The sequence below is a fragment of the Pyxicephalus adspersus genome, chromosome 1, assembly GCF_032062135.1.
Source record: "Pyxicephalus adspersus chromosome 1, UCB_Pads_2.0, whole genome shotgun sequence".
Lineage (NCBI taxonomy): Eukaryota > Metazoa > Chordata > Amphibia > Anura > Pyxicephalidae > Pyxicephalus > Pyxicephalus adspersus.
Window position 1 is genome coordinate 5,460,190 of NC_092858.1, and position 19,631 is coordinate 5,479,820.

General features: G+C 41.0%; 1 protein-coding gene across 1 annotated transcript; it reads right to left on the reverse strand.

Moving 5' to 3' along the window:
• Positions 1-1,338: 1,338 nt before the first annotated feature.
• Positions 1,339-14,710, reverse strand: ALG8 (ALG8 alpha-1,3-glucosyltransferase). Its single transcript, XM_072401399.1, has 10 exons — positions 14,594-14,710; positions 12,277-12,344; positions 11,102-11,228; positions 10,068-10,171; positions 7,832-7,952; positions 6,094-6,233; positions 5,429-5,568; positions 3,872-3,969; positions 2,678-2,750; positions 1,339-2,004 (listed from the first exon to the last, which is right to left on the reverse strand). Exons 2-10 carry the CDS (start codon positions 12,304-12,306, stop codon positions 1,773-1,775), a joined length of 1,065 nt encoding a protein of 354 aa, XP_072257500.1. The 5' UTR covers positions 12,307-12,344; positions 14,594-14,710; the 3' UTR covers positions 1,339-1,772.
• Between the last annotated feature and the right edge of the window lie 4,921 nt (positions 14,711-19,631).

The following is a 19,631-nucleotide window of genomic DNA, read 5'->3' on the forward strand; positions in this document are numbered from 1 at the left end:
CATCTATTTCAGGGTTTCTCAACCAGGGTTCCTCCAGCAATGAGCAGTTTGAGCCTCCTAGTTCAGACACCAATGATCTTTTTGGCTATCTGTAGGGTGACATTCTTCCCAATGGTCAGCAATGTAAGAGGAATTATTCCCACTGACCACCACACTAATGTACTGTGAGCTGTGGATATAGTAAATTAAGCAGGGGTCCCTGAAGACCTGAAAGGTCAGATATTGACAATCAGTAGTACAGGTAGATGGTTAGCATAGGAATGTGCACACCTCCAGGCTGACACTCACTAATGAAGGCAGTTTGATATTTACATACCTGCAGAAAATGTCACCTAAACTGTAAGGAGGGCGGTACTACTTATACATAGTGGCATGCCTTATGGGTCAGGTATGTATATATTCAGCAGATGGTGCTCATGGTGGGTATGTAGCATCTAAATCTGTATATCTATCCCATTCAACCTTCTATAATCTACTCTACTGATTACTGCAGCAACATGAAATGTAAATAATCCTATCATTTTAGTAGGTTCAGCTTGTGTGCTTACAGCTGGCAGGTCCCCCGTTTGCATTGTTCCTCCTGAGTCTCCCTCTTCTAATACATAATAATTGGCTCAATTTGCAAAGTTTTAGCACAAACCTATCTTTGTTTTCAGTTATGTGGCTGTCATTATCAGAATCTCCCCGGGGTTCAGAGGGTGTTGCATGTGAAGAAAGGAAGGTGGCATATAAACATGAGAAGGGTTTGTGTGTGGAGTGACTATTGTATGTATATCATACTGCGTCCCATTGTGTAGACGTGCTACTTATTGCCCCCATGAGTTGGCAGTTACTCAGGACAAGTTCCCTCACCCCTCCTATTGTGTGCTACTTTCTCCACCTCTTAGATTGTAAGCTCTTCAGGGACAGGGTCCTCTCCTCCTCCTGTGTCACTGTCTGTATCTGTCTGTCATTTGCATCCCCTATTTAATGTACAGCGCTGTGTAATATGTTGGAGCTATAGAAATCCTATTTAATGATAATAATAATATTATTACCATCACTTTCCCTGTCAGTGGTTTTAATGTTCAGGCTGATCGATAGGTCGATATATACACAACTTATTAACAAAAAAAGGTTCCCATCATGTATGGCTTTTATGGAAATATCAGAAAAAGAAAACAAATGCAGCTTTTCTTTGGGGTTAATTACACTTTAGGAATTGTTCTCTGGCAACCAATCATTATTACTTTATAACTGTCATCACAAAATTAAAGGGAAAGAAGCTTGCACTGCTGTCATACCAATCAGCCGGCTTGCAGCACCAAAACTCCTGAAATAAAATACGTCAGCCCAGAATGAGAGTAAATGACATCTTTATGTAGAAAAAAAATGCATCTTCTGTACATCGTATAAAAATAAGTTTCTTTACAATGTCCTTTTTTTTTAATGTTTTTGACCCGCCTGTGTCGTATCTAAAGCAGACCTTGCTTGGCCACACAAGTTTGCTTTAATGCAATCATTCCTGCAGCCAATATTCGGCTTTCCCTTACTTTTGGTTCTATTCTGCCGTCAGGAGCATAGAATACTCACAGTTAGTATAAAGAAGCATGTGACCGTGTTGGTGCATGGTGATTGGCTCAGTACTGCTCAGAGCTTTCACATGGCTTCCTTTCCTTGTTCCTGACAGCTGAACAGAGTGCAGGAGGGGTGAAGAAAGAGTCTAAGCTGCTGGGGAGGAAGAGAGGGCAGTAAATGAACCTGTTACTTTGCTGCATGGAACACAGAAATCTTCACTGACTTTTCTTGTGAGTAGTGGAAGAATCTGTGACGATGGAAGCATACAGTCTGACCCAGGAGTATCCCACACCCAGCGCACAGTATACGGAGGTCAGCATCAGAGGAACGAATGGTAGTTGCTGCTGCCAGGAAGTTAAAGGGTAAATGATCTCACACAGTAGTTCAAGCGGTACCAAACCCAATAGGTATAACGTCTCCATGCAGCCCAGAAGCCGGCCATTTTTCCTGCAACATGAAAAAAAGCCATTGCAGTAAAAGCTAAACATATATCAAAAAAAGAGTAATGCAGCTCTGTAATTATCAAAATTTTATAGTATTCATATAATATCATAGTATTGTTTTGTTTATGCACACATACAAAGCCTTATCCTTGATATCCCCCCAGTGTAGGAGCCTCATCCCCTATATCCCCCCCCAGTGTATGAGCCTTATCTCTAATATCCCCCCCAGTTTAGGAGCCTCATCAGCTTCACCCCTAATATCCACCCCCCGTGTATGAGCCCCATCTTCGATATTTCCCCCCAGTGTATGAGCCTCATCCCTGATATCCCCCTCTCCCCAGAGTATAACCCTCATCTCCGATATCCCATATTACGTGTGTCTATATCTGCTAATCCTTATTTTTGATATTCTCCAATGAATGGCTGTCCTCTTCAATATCCCTAATACACAAGCCTCACCTCTCTATCTTGATGCTCAGACAGTGCCTGGAATGATAACAGACTGAAATAAAAACAAATGTTTCCTGCTCTGCCAGGTGTGATATAAGCAGGCTGTTGGTAAATAAGGTAGAAAAGGACTGGAAATGTCCCACAAACGTACCCAACTGTGCCAATTATATTCTGAGGTTACCCAACTAAAACTAGGAAATAAACGTAACACAATGTCAGTGGATTACCTGAACAATGCCTTCAATGAGCCAACGCTGAACACGGAAAACATCGCCATCAGCAAGATCTTGATTGGCAGCTCTGAAAGACATTGGTGAGACATTCTGAATGATTGGAAATAAAATCCCTGCAGCTCATCACTACAACAAGATCTAATAAAACATTGGTACTCCCTCTCCCTGCAATACAATGTGGTAATACTTCAAGGACCCTGCAAGATTCTTTGCAATCAAAATGCAATCAGATCACCAAATTATCACTCAATCAATCTATAGACAATGAAAATAGGAGTATGTCATCCATCAATATTTGCTGCTGACCACACTTATTTTTAGGTAATTCACTAAAATTGTTTTATTTCTATCAAATATATAAGATGAGCTTATATAAATAAATATCAAACGTGACAAGCCATGTGTGTCTGAAAAACAACAAAAATCTATAGGTGGCACCTCATTTAATTATGAGTTTAGGGTTAAACATAAATAATGGCATTGGAATATTTCTCAAACCCTGCAGTGCTTGGTGATAACTGAAGAATTTGCGTGTTGTAAATCAGAGCTCCTGATCCAGAACCATAGTCAGGGTGCTTCATAATTCATGTAATTGAATAGAAATCGAGGGAAAAATCCTCAACATTATCCCTGCAAGTCCATAAAGCTATAAAAACTTGGTTTGGGGGTTGAAGTTTGCAGCATCTGTGTACAAATAACATACCAGACAAGAATAGGATGTGACTGTAAGAAATCCAGGCATTCAAGTACAGCTGAAATACATACTGTATGTAAAGGTGGAGAAAAGGTGCAAAATCCCCCCCTAGCCGCTCTCTTCGCTCCTCCAATGATCTACTAATGACTTCCTCACTCATAACCTCATCACACACACGGCTCCGAGACTTTTCCAGAGCTGCCCCATCTCTCTGGAATGGTCTCCTCATCCTATTCGGCTTGCTTCTTCTTTCTACTCATTAAAAAAAGGCCTTAAAACCCAACGCTTCACCCTCACCTACCCGTCTTCTTCTGTCACCTAAACCCTCACTACTTCCCATTTTTTTTTTACTGTTTTCTTACGTTATGTAAGGAAAATCTACGATTTATTTGCCTTGAAAGTCTTTACATAATTCTATTTTTTGTAGTTTGCCAAAAGCTGCACCTTGTGTGTTAGCACAGCCCTAATCTTATTAATATAGAAAATAGTTTTACCTTGTGCAGTGAAGAGCAGAGGGAAGAGCGAGAAGTGACCAGCTGTGGCCAGAATCACATATATCCCAGCATCCTTTGCATTGCTGACCGCTAGTATGCTGCAACAAAAAACAGAGACTTTGTATAATTTCATAGTAAAGGGTTATTAGCAAAGTCAATCACCAGCTGGCTTTTCATTTCTCTCGTTAAGACCAATAACAATGAATCTCCACCATTCCCAACCCAATGTTAGCAATCTACACAAATAATAATCGTTGTTTTCCATTTGAATTCTCCCCATTAAAGAATCCTGCTGGCCTCACATGTTACAGATAGAACAAGCTCTTCTTTATTATAAATGGGCCTTTCATAACAGTCCATTCTTTTTTTTATCCAACAAGGCAGGCCCATGCTCTCCATGGGGGGTAGACCCTAAATATATTCAACAATCAGAATGTAAACTGAGAAGGACGCAAAGGTTCATCTCTGTTGATAAAAATCTACCAACCTTATATCGGGAACACTAAATGATGAAAGTATTTAAATGATTTTTGCACAGCACGTGCCAACAGTAAAATGAAAGAACCTAAGTAAACTCCAATACAACTCTCCAGTAAAAGGAAGGAACAAATGTTGGATGCGGATATATCTGCCCTCATAGACTTTGTTTGTAAACAGTTAGCACTGGGTGGGCCCATTTGGTCTCTTCCAGAGATTTGTGATTGCCCAGACTATGTAGAGCCCAGTACTGATTTCACTGCTACTTTTACAAAACTTTGCTCTAAAGTTATTAGAGCTCAAATTGTGAGGTTACTGGGTAATATACTAGAGTGGCAGCACGATGGCTCAATGATTAGCACCTTGGTCTTTGCAGCGCTGGGTCCCAGGTTCACACTATCTGCATGGAGTTTGTATGTTCTCCCTGTGTCCGGGTTTCCTCCCATATCCCAAAAACATGCAGTTAGGTTAACCTACCTAGTGGTAATCCCGAGTGTGGCTCGGAATGTACCAAAACCTGTAACCCTGAGCCACACTCAAGGTGGAATTGCCAGGGAGTTTTTAAGCCTTACCTGGTCCCCACGTTCCTGTGGCATGCTCCAGCGATGCCCACGGTGTCCTCCAGCGAAGTCCGCCATCTGATTCCTCTAGCGATGACGTCCGGCATCTGCGTCCCTGGCGTGTGAACAGGGGACACAGATGCTGGCCAGGCCGGGCAGTGCAAGCGTATAAAATAAGTATTTTTAAATTTAATGTTTTGACATTTAAAAATACTTATTATTCAGAGTGCCAGGGAGGTAATTGGCTTTCCCTCAAAAATTGTTCTTAGACTGTGTTAATGACATATTACTATGGTAGGGACATTAGATTGTAAGCCCCACTGAGGGACAGCTAGTGACAGCTAGTGACATGACTATGGACTATATATAGCACCAACATATTACGCAGCACTGTACAAATACTGGATAATAAAAATGAAGTGATTTTAGCTGCACTCCCTCCCCTGCCCATCATTTGCTGTCCTACCCTGAATTTCAAATGTACCATCAACACAGTGATGGTGACACAGTGATAACTCACCTTAATGGAAGTATAGCCAGGAGAATGGCCTTCTCATGTACATGCCAGCCAAACATAAATGACCCGAGGGCGCACAGGATCAGACAGCGAAGAAAACCGGAGGGTCCTTGGGGTCTCATCCACAGGTAGAAGACCGATGGCTGGAAGACAGCAGAATATATGCAGTACATAGATAACAAGAAGTATAACTCCAACAACTACAATATAATGCACAATGCGGCTAAAGTTTGTAAACAACTATTACACAAATGTCAGCTTGTTGGACAACCCACAGGACAGTGGCTCACTCTGGCCTTTGCAGCGCTGGGTCCCAGGTACGAATCTCGGCCAGGACACTATCTGCATGGAGTTTGGAGATTCTCCCTGTGTGGTGATGATGATATTATTACAGCAGGTTACTGGTTGGTGTATAAAGCAATAAAAATATCTGGGGCAATGTTTTTCTATTTTGGACATCAACATTTCCAGTCAATAACTCTGAACAAGTACACAGCCTGTGATATCAAAGTTCCTAATAATCCAGACACTGATTCGAGGTGACTCTGGAGGTTCTGATGCTTTTAGTTAGCTTGACTGACCTCATGTATACACCTCCTTGTATAGGGCCTGAGATAACAGTACGTAGACAGCGGGAAGAGCCCTATAACCATCTCTCTGTTTCTTACCAGTATGGAGAGAAGGGTGCAGATCAATGTGGCCAGCGGAGTGACTGATGGAAGAATGCTGTGTTCAAATTCCTGTACCAACCCGCCCGTCATTGATCCGGTACGAATGGCGGCTGGGTCCAGCAGATGCATCTTGACGCCTGATCACAAAATATTTTGAAGAGTTGAATGTTTTATAATGGAACTTCATCTCAGTTTTGGTTAGACATCAGAACAAGAGTATCTTGTTACTAAATTCATATTTATTCTTTATCACTTTAATATAGGTTCAAATAAAAAAAAAGTTCAATATCTAACTGTAAATAAAATGTATATAACACATGGTGACCCTGCCATAGAGTCTTTGTTCAGGCACTGTGTGACAATACTCACAAATGTGTTCATGTATTGTCACCCTGTCTTCTAATAGACAAATGGCTACACATACTGAAGACACAACCCACCATCACCAAACCTGCTCTGCCATGCAGCCCTCATTGGAGTGCATATTAGCAAGTGGCTGCAGGAAAAAATCAGCACTGAGATGCAACAAAAAACATTTAAAAAAAAGTAATTTAGCAAAATAAATGTCATTTAGTCAAAGGTTACAAGTTCTTTGCAAAATGGCAATAATGCATGTCTGCTGAATAAGATATTACGTGAGTGCAGGACCCAAAAATATAATAAAGCATGTGTACTGGAAAGAACATATTACTGGAGTGCCATGGATATTAGGGTGCAAGTGATGTGTTCATGTAAGAAAGAAAGATTTGTGGCATTGATAAAAGAGTGAGGTGGGTGTTCTATAGTGTAGATTTCACTGAAGACATAAATAGGGGATATGGAAGGGAGAGCTGTGTGTTCTGGACTGACATGTATACTGGGGAGAAATCTGTGTGTATTGGAGTGCAAATCTTCTTTGTTCTATGAATAAACCTCCCACTGCCTGCACATCATTTTCATGATAGCACGCCTACACTTGCTATCATGCTTTGGAGCCTAGAGGATATTGTGAACACCTGTCTCTTAAATTCTTTGGAGGAAATTTCACTTGAAAACAATTTTCAACCAAAATTATGTATTGCTCTCAGTATATCCCCTACCGGCAAAACATGTTAGGCTTAAGACGTTATTCTTCATGGAAATAACTTACTATGTATAGATAACAGACACCATCCCCATGATAATTCAAATAGGAATGGGCTACCTATGTTGAATGTAATGTGCTGAGATGTGCTATCTTTGATTACTGTCTTCATATCCTCTTGATATATAAAATATAAACAATACAACTGCTGACAAAACCCAGCTTTCTCTGCTATCTAATGTATTGATTTGTTCTATGAATACTGGAGAGTCAGCTGTTTGTACTAGAGTGCAAATTTCACTGCTAGCGTGATTACTGAGGACTGACCTCTATGAGTACTGTGTCTATGTCCAGAGGTTAAGCCTGCGGGACCGTTTGCTTCCAGCCTGGGGTACCCCGGCCCTTAAGCGCCCCTGAAGACCAGGGAAGACCAAAGCCTAAGCCTGCGGGACCGTGCACTTGCTTCCTGGGGTACAATGGCCCTTAAGTCCCCCTGGAGAGTGAAGTGCGCACTCTAGTAACATGGATATGCATTGAGCATGACAGTAATCGGCGATTTCACTTCCTGGGTATGCCAGTATTTAGTGACGTCATTACAGATGAGTGAGCACAGATCACTGTATAAGCTGGATATGAATATTGCTTAAAATGTAGAATAATTGAAAACTTTACCGATAATGGAAAGCGCTTTATCCGCTGCATTGTATAACGCCCAGAAATTTGGAGCCCAGTAAGCATGGCAGAGACCTCTCTTGAAGGGGAAAAGGCGAGATAAGACTTGGGGAAGTTGGCCCTTAAAAAAACAGTTGTACAAGTTACTTAAACATACTCTTATCTTACTATGTAAAAACAGACTTTCTGGGCCAAAATAAAACCCCATTACGCTTTGTGCAGTCTGGGTGTTGGGTTATGGCTGCCTGTAACTTGGTTGACCTACTGTACAAAAAGACTTTCTCCATTGCTATGTACACCTTATGAGACTAAGATATAAAAAGCGGTGCTCCACATATGTAAATTATTTTACTTTCATAGATTGCTTGAAGAAAAAGCTGAATGATTTCTAGAAGCACAGAAAATAACTGGGGATTAAGGTTTTGAAGTAATTGTACCAGGGTTTTTCTTTTCCAGCCTTCCTCTGGACCAACTATGCCCATCGGGTTTTATATCCGAGGTATGTTTATTTCCATAGTGATTGAACTTGATGGACTTATGTCTTTTTTCAACCTATGTAACTATATTCTAAAGAATTTGTATTTCTGTTCACCCAGTCTTGGTATTGACACAACAACCCATATTGCACCCGTCTAGCATTACGGAACCATTAGATTTTCTTGTTCGGCTTTGCAGCTTCTTTTATCATCTCACTATCTTTAGCCTGCTCACTATACATTGAATCGGGATCATCTTCTCTGTCCAATAAGTAGGCCGGCTGCACGGAGTGTGGGAATCACAAATCTTTTGCAAGGTACAAGAATCCACATATATTTTTTTAACTATATATAAATATATATAAAGCTTACTAATGAGAGTCATAAAAGGTAACCGAAATAAAGTTATATTCACCTTGGTTAAAAAAAGCCTCCCCTTTGGGGTCCCACATTAGCTATTTTAATAGACAAAAGCCTATGATATAGTCAAATTATCTCAGATTAGATCATGTGATCAATGCCTGGGAAATTAGTAAAGTGACCTTCTGTAGAAAATATGAGTATTTCTAGCCTTCATTTTATTTAAAAACGAACCTGTGTCCAGATTGTGCACAATACATTAATTTTTTATGCTCAACAGGCAGGCAAAGCTCCCTGGATCTGTAAGCATTGTGAGTAATGTTGTAATGTGTCAATACCTAGGCTGCCAACTATCTTTATTTTTACTAAGACTCAGAACTGAGATCAGGCTGTCCCTGTTTGTTCATCTACAGGTAAGAAATGAAGTAATGGCCAGGCCTGTGTAAGAACCTAAATGGACTAAGAAGCGCAATATCCTGCTTTCTGCACTTGTCAGCATGTTCCTGGTCGGTATATCTGCATACAGAACACCCGAGTGGCTCTTGGTCGGGGTTCTGCTGTACAAATTATTTCAACAGGTCTAATTCTCCTCTGTAGCAGTATGTACTGTGAGGTTATTCATCAGCAAAGTTCATTGACATCAATGGTTCAATGCTTTAACCTCCCTAGCAGTCTAATTCCCTCAACATTTCCATGCAAAAAGCGGTACACTTTTTTGCATGGAAATTTATTTTTTATTGTAGGCTGTAATTCTTAGGCATAACTCACTGATATTTAAAAATTTTAATAATAAACTTTAACAAAACATAAAAATCTGTTAAAAAAAATAAAAAAAATATTTAAATGTGTAATGTAACTGTATGGTAGCACACACACACATATATATATATATATATATATATATATATATATATATATATATGAATATTTCTTTGTATTCGACTCAATACAGCTATTTTGTTGTGTAACCATTACAAAATCATTTGAATTTCCCGCCGATCCTGCCCGCACCAACGCATGTACCGAGGTCACCAGGAAATCCCATAGATCTCGTCTCTGCACTTCGCGGCTGGCGATCGGAGGTGGAGGACGACGTGTCCCCAGGACCTGCGGGGACCAGCAGGACGCCAGGGGACAGCAACGAAGACGAAGCAAGGTAAGTGTTTTTTTTTTTTATTTTAAAGGGATCTTGAGTGTGACTAAGGATTACCGCTTTTTGCAAGTAAAATCCACCCAGATTACAGTTAGGGGGGTTAGGGATAAATTGTTCCATACTGCTTGCAACTACAAAGGTCTGAGAGGCCTTGCTTTTAATATTGCTTACTTCTATAAATACCTAAATGCCCACAGTTTGGCAATTGTTTATTTTACATATCAGGGGCTTGAAAAGCTATTCATACCATGTACACAAAAGGTCCGAAGGAAACTGCAAACACAAACAGCACAATGACGGCCAAGGAGAGGAGGCGTAAAATGCTGAAACTTCTCCATTTCAGGGATCCATCTGCAGAATAAAACACACCGGCATCAGGAGCAAAATAAGTTATAAAGACAGGAAGGAGACAGGAAGGTGTACGAATGGGAGCAGCGGCTATACTGTGCTCCCTGGGGTGTGTCGGGAGAGGGGGGAGTCCCTGTGTGGTTCTGAAGGGACCTAGTTAAGAAGGGGAAAAGTGAGCGGGGGATTTAGGATAAAGGGACCCTGGAGAGGGAAGAGCCCATCTGTGGCGGGGGGGGGGGGATGGGTAAGGGTAAACTGACTTTTGGGGAGGGGGGAGGAAAGAGCCCCGGTGTGGTTCTAAAGGGACCTGGGTTGGGGAGGGGGGTTTAAAAGGACCTTTGGGGGGGAGGGAAAGAACCCCTGCTTGATGGTGCTGAAGGGACAAAGTGTTGGAGAGGGAAAAACCCCTGCATGGTGCTGTGGAGAGTGAATGGAGAGAGAGGAAAAAAAAAAAAACAGTAAAACATTTCTTACTCATGCATCGACCTTTTGTTAAAGTGTATGTTTGGGCCATAATAAAGAATAAAACATGAAATTCGATATATCATGGCAATACATTAAGTTTTTCCCACTTTAAATAAAAACTTCTCTCTGTGCTGGCCCATCTCCTCCACCTTTCTTCTCTTCACATAAACTTTTATGTAGCTGTCCAGAGAAACCAAAGAACATTCTATATAGCATAGAGTCACATTCAAATAGCAGAGCCCTGCAGAAGTCTTGAGGGTTTTGGATAGCTACACACGGGGGTTATATGCTGCCGGATAAGGGGAGAAGTTTGGTGACATTTTCACTTCGATTTGTTAGGATTTAAAGTAGACCCAGGTTCTAAAAACAAAGGACAGTTAAAGCACTGTCTGCACAGACTGCATCAGTCAATGCTCAAAAAAATGCATTGCTTGGTTTTCATACCAGCATTACTATTCAGACACTGACCTGGGTTATTGGCAGTGAAGCAGTACGATCTTAACAGATAGATGCCATAGGCCGGGGCGATGTACAAATAGATGTGTTTGAAGTTCAGCAGCACGGCAAAAAGGAAGGCGCTCTCCAGGTGCCTCTTCTGTGGAAAGATCAAAGGGTCAGTCTAAAAAATAGTAGTCCTGCTTCAAAATGCTGATCTAAAATTCAAACTTTACTAGGGCCTTTTTTTTAGCTTGAATTCTATCAATAGTCTATTGCCACTAGAGCTCAGTGTTCTCCCCAGCCCCTTTTAGCAGAGCGCACCACCCGGCACCTTTCTGAAACTACCCGGCTGTTTTTGGGTGGTTACTAAAGAGTTGGGTCACAGTACATACAGGAGCTACCACCCACCTACAATTTATTCCCACCCCAAAAAATACCTGGGTTGAACACCGGAGCTGCTTGGAAGCCCCCAACCTTTCTTTTCCTGATAGCAATGTTCTTTCTATTACAGGAAATATGAGGAGGTCCAAATTCAGTCCCCAAGGTCCACATATAGATTATATGGTCATTTTCTGATTGTATACCACACCTTACTAAATGGAACGAAACCCGCTATACTCACCTGTCCTCATTCTGCTGAAGGCACCGCTATCTTCTTCTTTCTTCTCTTCCTGAACATTTCCTTGGCTGGGCCGGGATGATGTAACTACCATGCAGGTAAGTTCATTCATTACTGGCACGCATAGGAGGAAGCTGAGATTCCCAGACAACAAATTGTAAGCTGTGCATGGGCAGCTCAGTGAAATCTGACAGCCGAGTGGTGATCAGGTCAGTAAGAACAGTTTTTGCAGAAGCCTTTGCCTGCAATATACACCTGACAACTTTTCAAAGTACAACTTCCACTTTAAGTGTATGTAGCTCGTGGCCCTCGAGGACTGGAAATGGATAGCTAATAACAGAAGTTCCATCTGATAGAAAAAAAATTATTTAGAAAGCCCCTAAAGCTGAATTTTGGGTAAATAAGTAAACTACCTTTACAATGGGATTTGCCACACAGTGCAAAGAGTAAATGCTAGTTTCATTTTAGGGTACCGGCAAAGTTTCTTTTAAGGGACTAATCACATGGAGAAGAAGAATTTGGCTGGAGCAGGGGATATGGTAAGTCTAATTTTGAACCCACAGTGACTACACACACCTGCATTTACCTGAAATAAGCGTGCCACAGAGAGAAGCATGATACCCGAGAGGAAACCATTATACTGGAAGTGGATGTCTGATTTGGAACTCAGGAAATTCATCTGAACTACATAGGAAACATCATTATTCATTGCTTGAAGCTGACGTTTTAAAATAACAACTTTAATTCACATAAAACCTAATGGTCAAAAAATATATAAATTCACTTTGTGAGCATCAAACCCCTTGAAAAACAAAGATAAAACTTTGTAAAAGCAGCTTTGACATCATCACAAAGTTGTACATAACCTGTAAGAGACACCAGCAGGCTCACCCACTACAGACCGCCTGCAGAAATCTGTAAGTGGCAGGGGGAGTATATGCAAGACCAGTCTCACCCTGCACTTGTGAGAGAGCGGTAGTGATTGGTCTGCATTACAAGAAACTTCTGCACAAAGGAAACGTTTCATGCTGGATTACGGCACAGAACATGAATTACAAGGAACACAACATTAATACATGTTTTTACTTGGATAAAACCTAAATCCAATTTACTGCCCAAATTATGCCTCATTCCTTAAAGAGGAACTAAACTAAAAATACAAAAATGACACATCCCTCAGATCCCTCGATGGCGCTGGTCCTTCCATGACTTGGTCCCACGCTGTCCAGGAACTCCTCTTTGTGCCGGTGAGGAGGAAGTGCCCAGCGCCGCCATCTTCTATCTTCTACTCCGTCTTCTTCTTGCTACGTCCCACGATCTCGCACTGCGCAGGTGTGAGATTAGAAGACGTAGCCTATGTGATGTGCTGCACTTAAAAAAAAAAAACAATAAGAACATTTTTTCTTTATTTAGAAGGGTTGTTTATTTATCTAAGTAAAGTAAAAATGTTGAGTTTAGGTCCACTTTAACTTTTACAAATCCAAATATTAACAACCCTAGTGGTATTCCCAAGTGTGGCTTGGGGTAAAAAAAACATGCAAAAAGCGGTAACCCCGTGCCACACTTTGGGTAGCTAAAAACAAGAATAAAAACCACTTACCTGGTCCCATCGGCGCCCGTGCATGCGTTGGTGCGTGTGGGAGCCGCAGCGGGAAATTCAAATTATATTGTATTGGATTCAATACAAAATAACTGTATTGAATCTAATACAAAGTAATCATTGTATAATATATATATAATTTCATTATTTATTTATATATATATGCTACTGTACAGTTATATTACAGGTTTCAGTATTTTTTTGCACCCTTGTTTAAAAAGATTTTTGTGTTTTTTTAATTAAAGTTTATTATTAAATTGAATATATTTATTAAATATTGGACATATTTTGGTGAGTTATCCCTAAGAAATATAGGCCTACAATGTAAAATAAATTTCCATGCAAAACAATGTACCACTTTTTGCATAAAAATACGGACAAAATTAGAACGCCAGGGGGGTAATACACTTATATTGGGATTTTACTGGTATATTTTAATAACCACAACATTAAAATGTTCTTTTTATATAATTTATTGAAATAAACATCTTATCTTTAAGTGTGTGCTTATCATGGCCCTTGAGGACTGGAATCGGAAAGCTAATAATAGAAGTTCTATCCGAAAGAAAAACAAAATTCTGAATCAGGAACTGTTAGAAATGTTTTAGGATAGACTGTTTATTTCAATAAATGATATGGTTTATATTATATGCCAGCAAATTCTGTTTTTACTGGGGTTCATCTTCATTAACCACCTGAGCGTTACACTGATGTCTAGATTTCTGTACCAAAAGCGTTACAGGTTTTCATGAATTTTTTTTTTTAAATTGTAGACCTGTAACTTACAGAAATATGTCCGAATAGGGGTCTAGTAGATATAATGAAGTTCATTGTAAGAGGAAGACTATTATAGTCAGCTCTCCATGGCTTAATTAAAGGCTTAAAGTCTCTGTGACACTCTGTGTTCCCTGGCTGGTATATCATCCTCCAACCCCTTTACTAGTGAACTTATCAGGGATGAAGAGTTTAGAGGATAGGATGACAGTTCACCCATTCCCAGTAGTGTGGAATGAATAAGAGCCAGGTGGAGGCTGCACTGCTAGAATGCAAACATGGACCATGGAGAAAAATGAGTGTAATCCCTCTACTATAGCAAGGAGCTGTCAATATGATTTTTGTTGTAGGAGGCTGAGTAGTAACTTTATGAAATAATAATCTTTCATGTATGTGACAAAGGGTTGTGCAGTGATCTTCCCAGTCCCTTTTAGCCAGGCGCACCACCCGGCACTTTTCAGCTAACAATATTTCTGTGTTGAACACTGGTTGTGTGTTCAAAAACTATGGCAGCTTAATGAAAAGATACGATCCACAATGAGCAATCCAAAATTCCACAGTAAGAGAACAGCGAGGATGAAGGTCGGTCGCTCCAGGATATCTCTGCGATCTGTCTTCCCATTCACACAACGACAGCACCTGAAACCACACAATAAACGAAATGATAAAATGTGATCTACATTGTACAAGTTTAAGGCTATGAACACGTCAGATGATTCTCCCCCGATATGAACAGTCGGGTTCCTCCGAAAATCTGACAAGCGTACAACAGTTGCCTGATGTCATTTATGAATCCGTCCTGAGAGATCCATAAACGACCAATAGTGAATGATCCCAATATAAGTCAATGAAAAAGAGCACAGTGGGGTGCTGCTCGTTCTCTTCCCTCCCATCTCAATAGAGCAGAACGGCACAGTATGTACAGTGCATGTTCATGCATCGTGCAGTCTTTTGCATCGTGAAGGATCCTTTCCCATGACAATTATTGCACGTGTGTATGCAGCCTTAGTTTGCATTTTTTACAATTTTGCCAATCACTGACTGAAAAGAGCTTTGACCTGGTATAAAAAGAGCCCCAGATTACAATAGTGCTAAGATGCAGATACTTTAATATAGAACTACAGGTAGTCCCCAGGTTATATAAAAGACAGGGACTGTAGGTTTGTTCTTAAGTTGAATTTGTATGTAAGTCGGAACAGGTACATTATTTTAACAAATGCAATTAGGACAGATGTTTGTCTCAACATAATATTGAGCAAAGTGGTGTCAGTTACTGTATAAAACCAATAGTGAATGATCCCAATATAAGTCAATGAAAAAGAGCACAGTGGGGTGCTGCTCGTTCTCTTCCCTCCCATCTCAATAGAGCAGAACGGCGCAGTATGTACAGTGCTTGTTCATGCATCGTGCAGTCCTTTGCATCGTGAAGGATCCTTTCCAATGACAATTATTGCACATGTGTATGCAGCCTTAGTTTGCATTTTATACAATTTTGCCAATCACTGACTGAAAAGAGCTTTGACCTGGTCTAAAAAGAGCCCCAGATTACAATGGTGCTAAGATGCAGATACTTTAATATAGAACTACAGGTAGTCCCCAGGTTATATAAAAGACAGGGACTGTAGGTTTGTAGTTAAGCTGAATTTGTATGTAAGTCGGAACAGGTACATTATTTTAACAAATGCAATTAGGACAGATGTTTATCTCAACATAATATTGAGCAAAGTGGTGTCAGTTACTGTATAAAATCCTCAAAGAAAAAACTTTATGGAGCCTAGACATTCAACTTCTGGAGCAAGCTGTGTTTTGATATGCAAAAAGAAACAACTGCGGAATTTGTCTTGGTCATTAAAGAGTTACAAGAGCTTGCAGAACAGCAAAAGACTTCTTCTGCAAGTCATGCGAACCGCTCTCCCTCAAGCCTCCGTCCTGCACATGGACAAGCAGGGAAACCCGTTCGTATCTAGGAGTCATCAGTATGTCGAATTTCCTTTACTCCCTGTAAAGTTCTACTTTGAAAATAGGTGATCAGACAGGCCTTTGTTGCAGAATGAGACAGGTGATGTCCCTTCTGCAATAAAACATCATACCTGCCTGTCTGCTGTCTTCTTTTAATAGAATACACTGAGCTGCACATTCCCCTGCACTCATCTCAGAGATACATCATCCCAGCCCAGACAATCAAGAATGAAGATCAGGACACGTGGAATGGAAGATGATGGCGGTAATGGAACAGCGACAGCTGAGTGCATTTAAAAAAACTGCAATCAGGCAGATAAGGTTATTTAATTGCAAAAGGGACATTGGAAGATGATGGCGGTAATGGAACAGCGACAGCTGAGTGCATTTAAAAAAACTGCAATCAGGCAGATAAGGTTATTTAATTGCAAAAGGGACATCGCCTGTCCCTTCTGCAATAAAGGACCTGTATGGTCACAGTCTTACCTTTCAGCTATACAGTAATTCTGTTTTAGGGAGCCAGTCAAGTACCCTCAATAATCTTCAATATGGCCATCATATCCATGTGCGGTCCCCTAAATTCACGGCCGATGCCATTCACAGGGCTTGGAGGTTCCCTCAAACCAAAATTAAGCCCCATCTCTGCCTGACCCGAAGCTTGTAATTGTCTAACTATCCAGCTATAAAAAGCCCACTGACGCTAATACACTTCAGATCCTGCAAACTCCATACAGATAGTGCCTTGGCTGGGATTTGATCCTTGGACCTAGCGCTGCAAAGGCCGGAGTGCTAACGCCTGAGCCAACGTGCTGCCCATATCCTAATATAGTCAAACAATGGCAGATAGAAATAATAAATAATATTATTACCCAGTATTTATAAAGCACCATCATATTACACAGCGCTGCACAAAGTCCATAGTCATGTCACTAGCTGTTCTTTAAAAAAGCTCACAATGTAATGTCCCTACTATATTTATTATGGAAGATGATGGCGGTAATGGAACAGCGACAGCTGAGTGCATTTAAAAAAACTGCAATCAGGCAGATAAGGTTATTTAATTGCAAAAGGGACATTGCCTGTCCCTTCTGCAATAAAGGACCTGCATGGTCACAGTCTTACCTTTCAGCTATACAGTAATTTTGCTTTAGGGAGCCAGTCAAGCACCCTTATTATTCTTCAATCTAGCCATCATATTTATGTGGAGTCTCCTAAATTCACAGCTGATGCCATTCACAGGGCTTGGAGGTTTCCCCAAGCCAAAATTAAGCCCCATTTCTGGCTGAACCGAAGCTTGTCACTGTCCAACTAACCAGCTATAAAAAGCTCACTAACGCTAATACACTTCATAGCTGAAAATGGCCGTGGAGGGAGGAGGGAAGTGCTTACACATGACTTGGGAAAAAAAGTCTAAAACCTGGTGTGAGCCTATGCTTAGCATTTTATGGGCTCCATTGGGAAAAAAATAGGCAGTGCTGAAAGGTGACAGGACTGGTCATTTTTTTTGTCAAGAGCCATGCGGCAATACAGTCTAATAAAAGTCACTTTGTGCTACTCAACCCTTTGCTCCAGGAAACAACAGTGTGAGGTGTTTGGATGTTAAGACGTCGCTAAAAGTTGGAAATTCTTTAGCAGACTTAGATTAGGTGCCACCAAAAAGTTTACGGTGCGTGGTGTCCTAATTATTAATATTACACAGTATTTATAGCGCCATCATATTACGTAGGACTGTACAAAGTCCATAGTCATATCACTAGCTGTCCCTCAAAGGAGCTCACAATCTAATGTCCCTACCATAGTCATATGTCATTAATGTAGTCTAAGGTCAATTTAGGACCTAATTAACCTAACTGCATGTTTTTTGGGATGTGGGAGGAAACCCACGCAGACACCGGGAGAACCTGCAAACTCCATGCAGGCTGGGATTCGAACCTTGGACCTAGCGCTACAAAGGCCGGAGTGCTAACGCCTGAGCCAACGTGCTGCCCATGTCCTAATATAGTCAAACAATGGCAGATAGAAATAATAAATAATATTATTACCCAGTATTTATAAAGCGCCATCATATTACACAGCGCTGCACAAAGTCCATAGTCATGTCACTAGCTGTTCTTTAAAAAAGCTCACAATGTAATGTCCCTACTATATTTATTAAAAAAAATGCATCTTTTACTGCAAATCTCCTGCAGTCACTGCATTCTGCTGCCAGGATCCTGTGAGGTTAAAATGCTTCATATATATCTCATATCCAGAAATCTTCTAGGTGGGAATGGGATGCCCTGGTGTCTTCAGTTCTTCTCCCTGCAGGAACTTTGGGAAATAGTAATACAGGAAATCTTCCAGTTGGGAATGGGATGTCCTGGTGCTTTTTTAATTCCTTCCTGCAAAAACATTGTCTGATGGAGAACAGATCTGACATTGTGTTTCCTCACAGCTGTGTGTGCTATTGTACTGTGAGCTATGCCTAACATGGGGGTGGGCAATGGCAGCCTGGGCTCACAGGACCCGGGTTATTTTAGGGTTACTATTATAACAGCCTGAGCTTAGCAATGTTCTCCACTGGGGTGTGTAAGGATATAACCCTGGTCCTGTGAGCCCAGACTGCTATGACCTACCTAGGGGGAAACATTATCGTTTTAGGCAGAGCTCACAGTACAATACCACACATAGCTGTGATAATATCATAATGGCAGATCTGTTCTCTGTACTAAGATCACTCAATGTTCCTGAAGCGCGGAGAATTAAAAGAGCACCAAGACATTCATTCCCAACTAGAAAACTCCCTGCATTACTATCATCCAATGCAGGGAGGAGAACCGAACACACCAGAACATTTTATTACTACCTAGAAGATTTCTGGAAATTAGATGTACATGAAGGTAATAAAAAACAAACCATAGGTGTGGGAGTGAGGGGAAGGGGGTGCTTTATTTAATCATACATAACCCACTAGAATGCCAAGCAATGGGATGCCCAGCAGGAGCATTGGGTTCCTGATGCTTGCCCAAGTGCCCAATTGTTACCTTTATGCTCCAGGAGTAAACCAGAAGGATATGAAAGCAGAACATGTGGGCAGCCAGTTTCTGATTGGGCCACACGTGGAGTAATGGGGTGGCTGTGACAATATGAAAGATTTGCTTTTGAATTAAAGTGAAGCTAAACTTGTCCACGTTCCATCAGAGGACACCGCCATGTTTCTTCTACAGACAATCTTCGGCATTGATTGGCCATGCTGGGATGATGCGACGCCTGCGCGGGAGACCATTCATCCTCAGCACATGCAAGGGAAGCCAGAATTGCTGATTTGCCATTTAATGTGAAGATAACAATGTCTCCTGATATAAAAGACTAATTCACGAGAAATAAAGACTTGTAGTGGTTTTATTATAAAGCCAGAAGAGATTTCTTGAGGGGGGTTGTACATGATTGCCACATATATGTAATATTTCTGCATGGGGGGGGGGGTCAGAGCATCCAGCAGCATTTTTGTGATCACAGAGATGTCTGACAGAATTACCGGACAGCAGAAATCTTTCTCTGGCATCCAAGATGGCACCTACCTCATAGTACCACCGGGACACGGGCAGGCTGTGGGTGATGGCTAACCA

Excerpts from the sequence above, each read along its gene's own strand:
- ALG8 (XM_072401399.1), bottom strand. The coding sequence starts at position 12,306 with ATGCTTCTCTCTGTGGCACGCTTATTTCAG. Across the intron at positions 6,234-7,831 it reads TAAAGCGCTTTCCATTATCG|GCGTCAAGATGCATCTGCTG; the intron begins GTAAAGTTTTCA and ends TTTTGTGATCAG. Across the intron at positions 2,751-3,871 it reads TCTGCTCTTCACTGCACAAG|AGCTGCCAATCAAGATCTTG; the intron begins GTAAAACTATTT and ends AATGTCTTTCAG.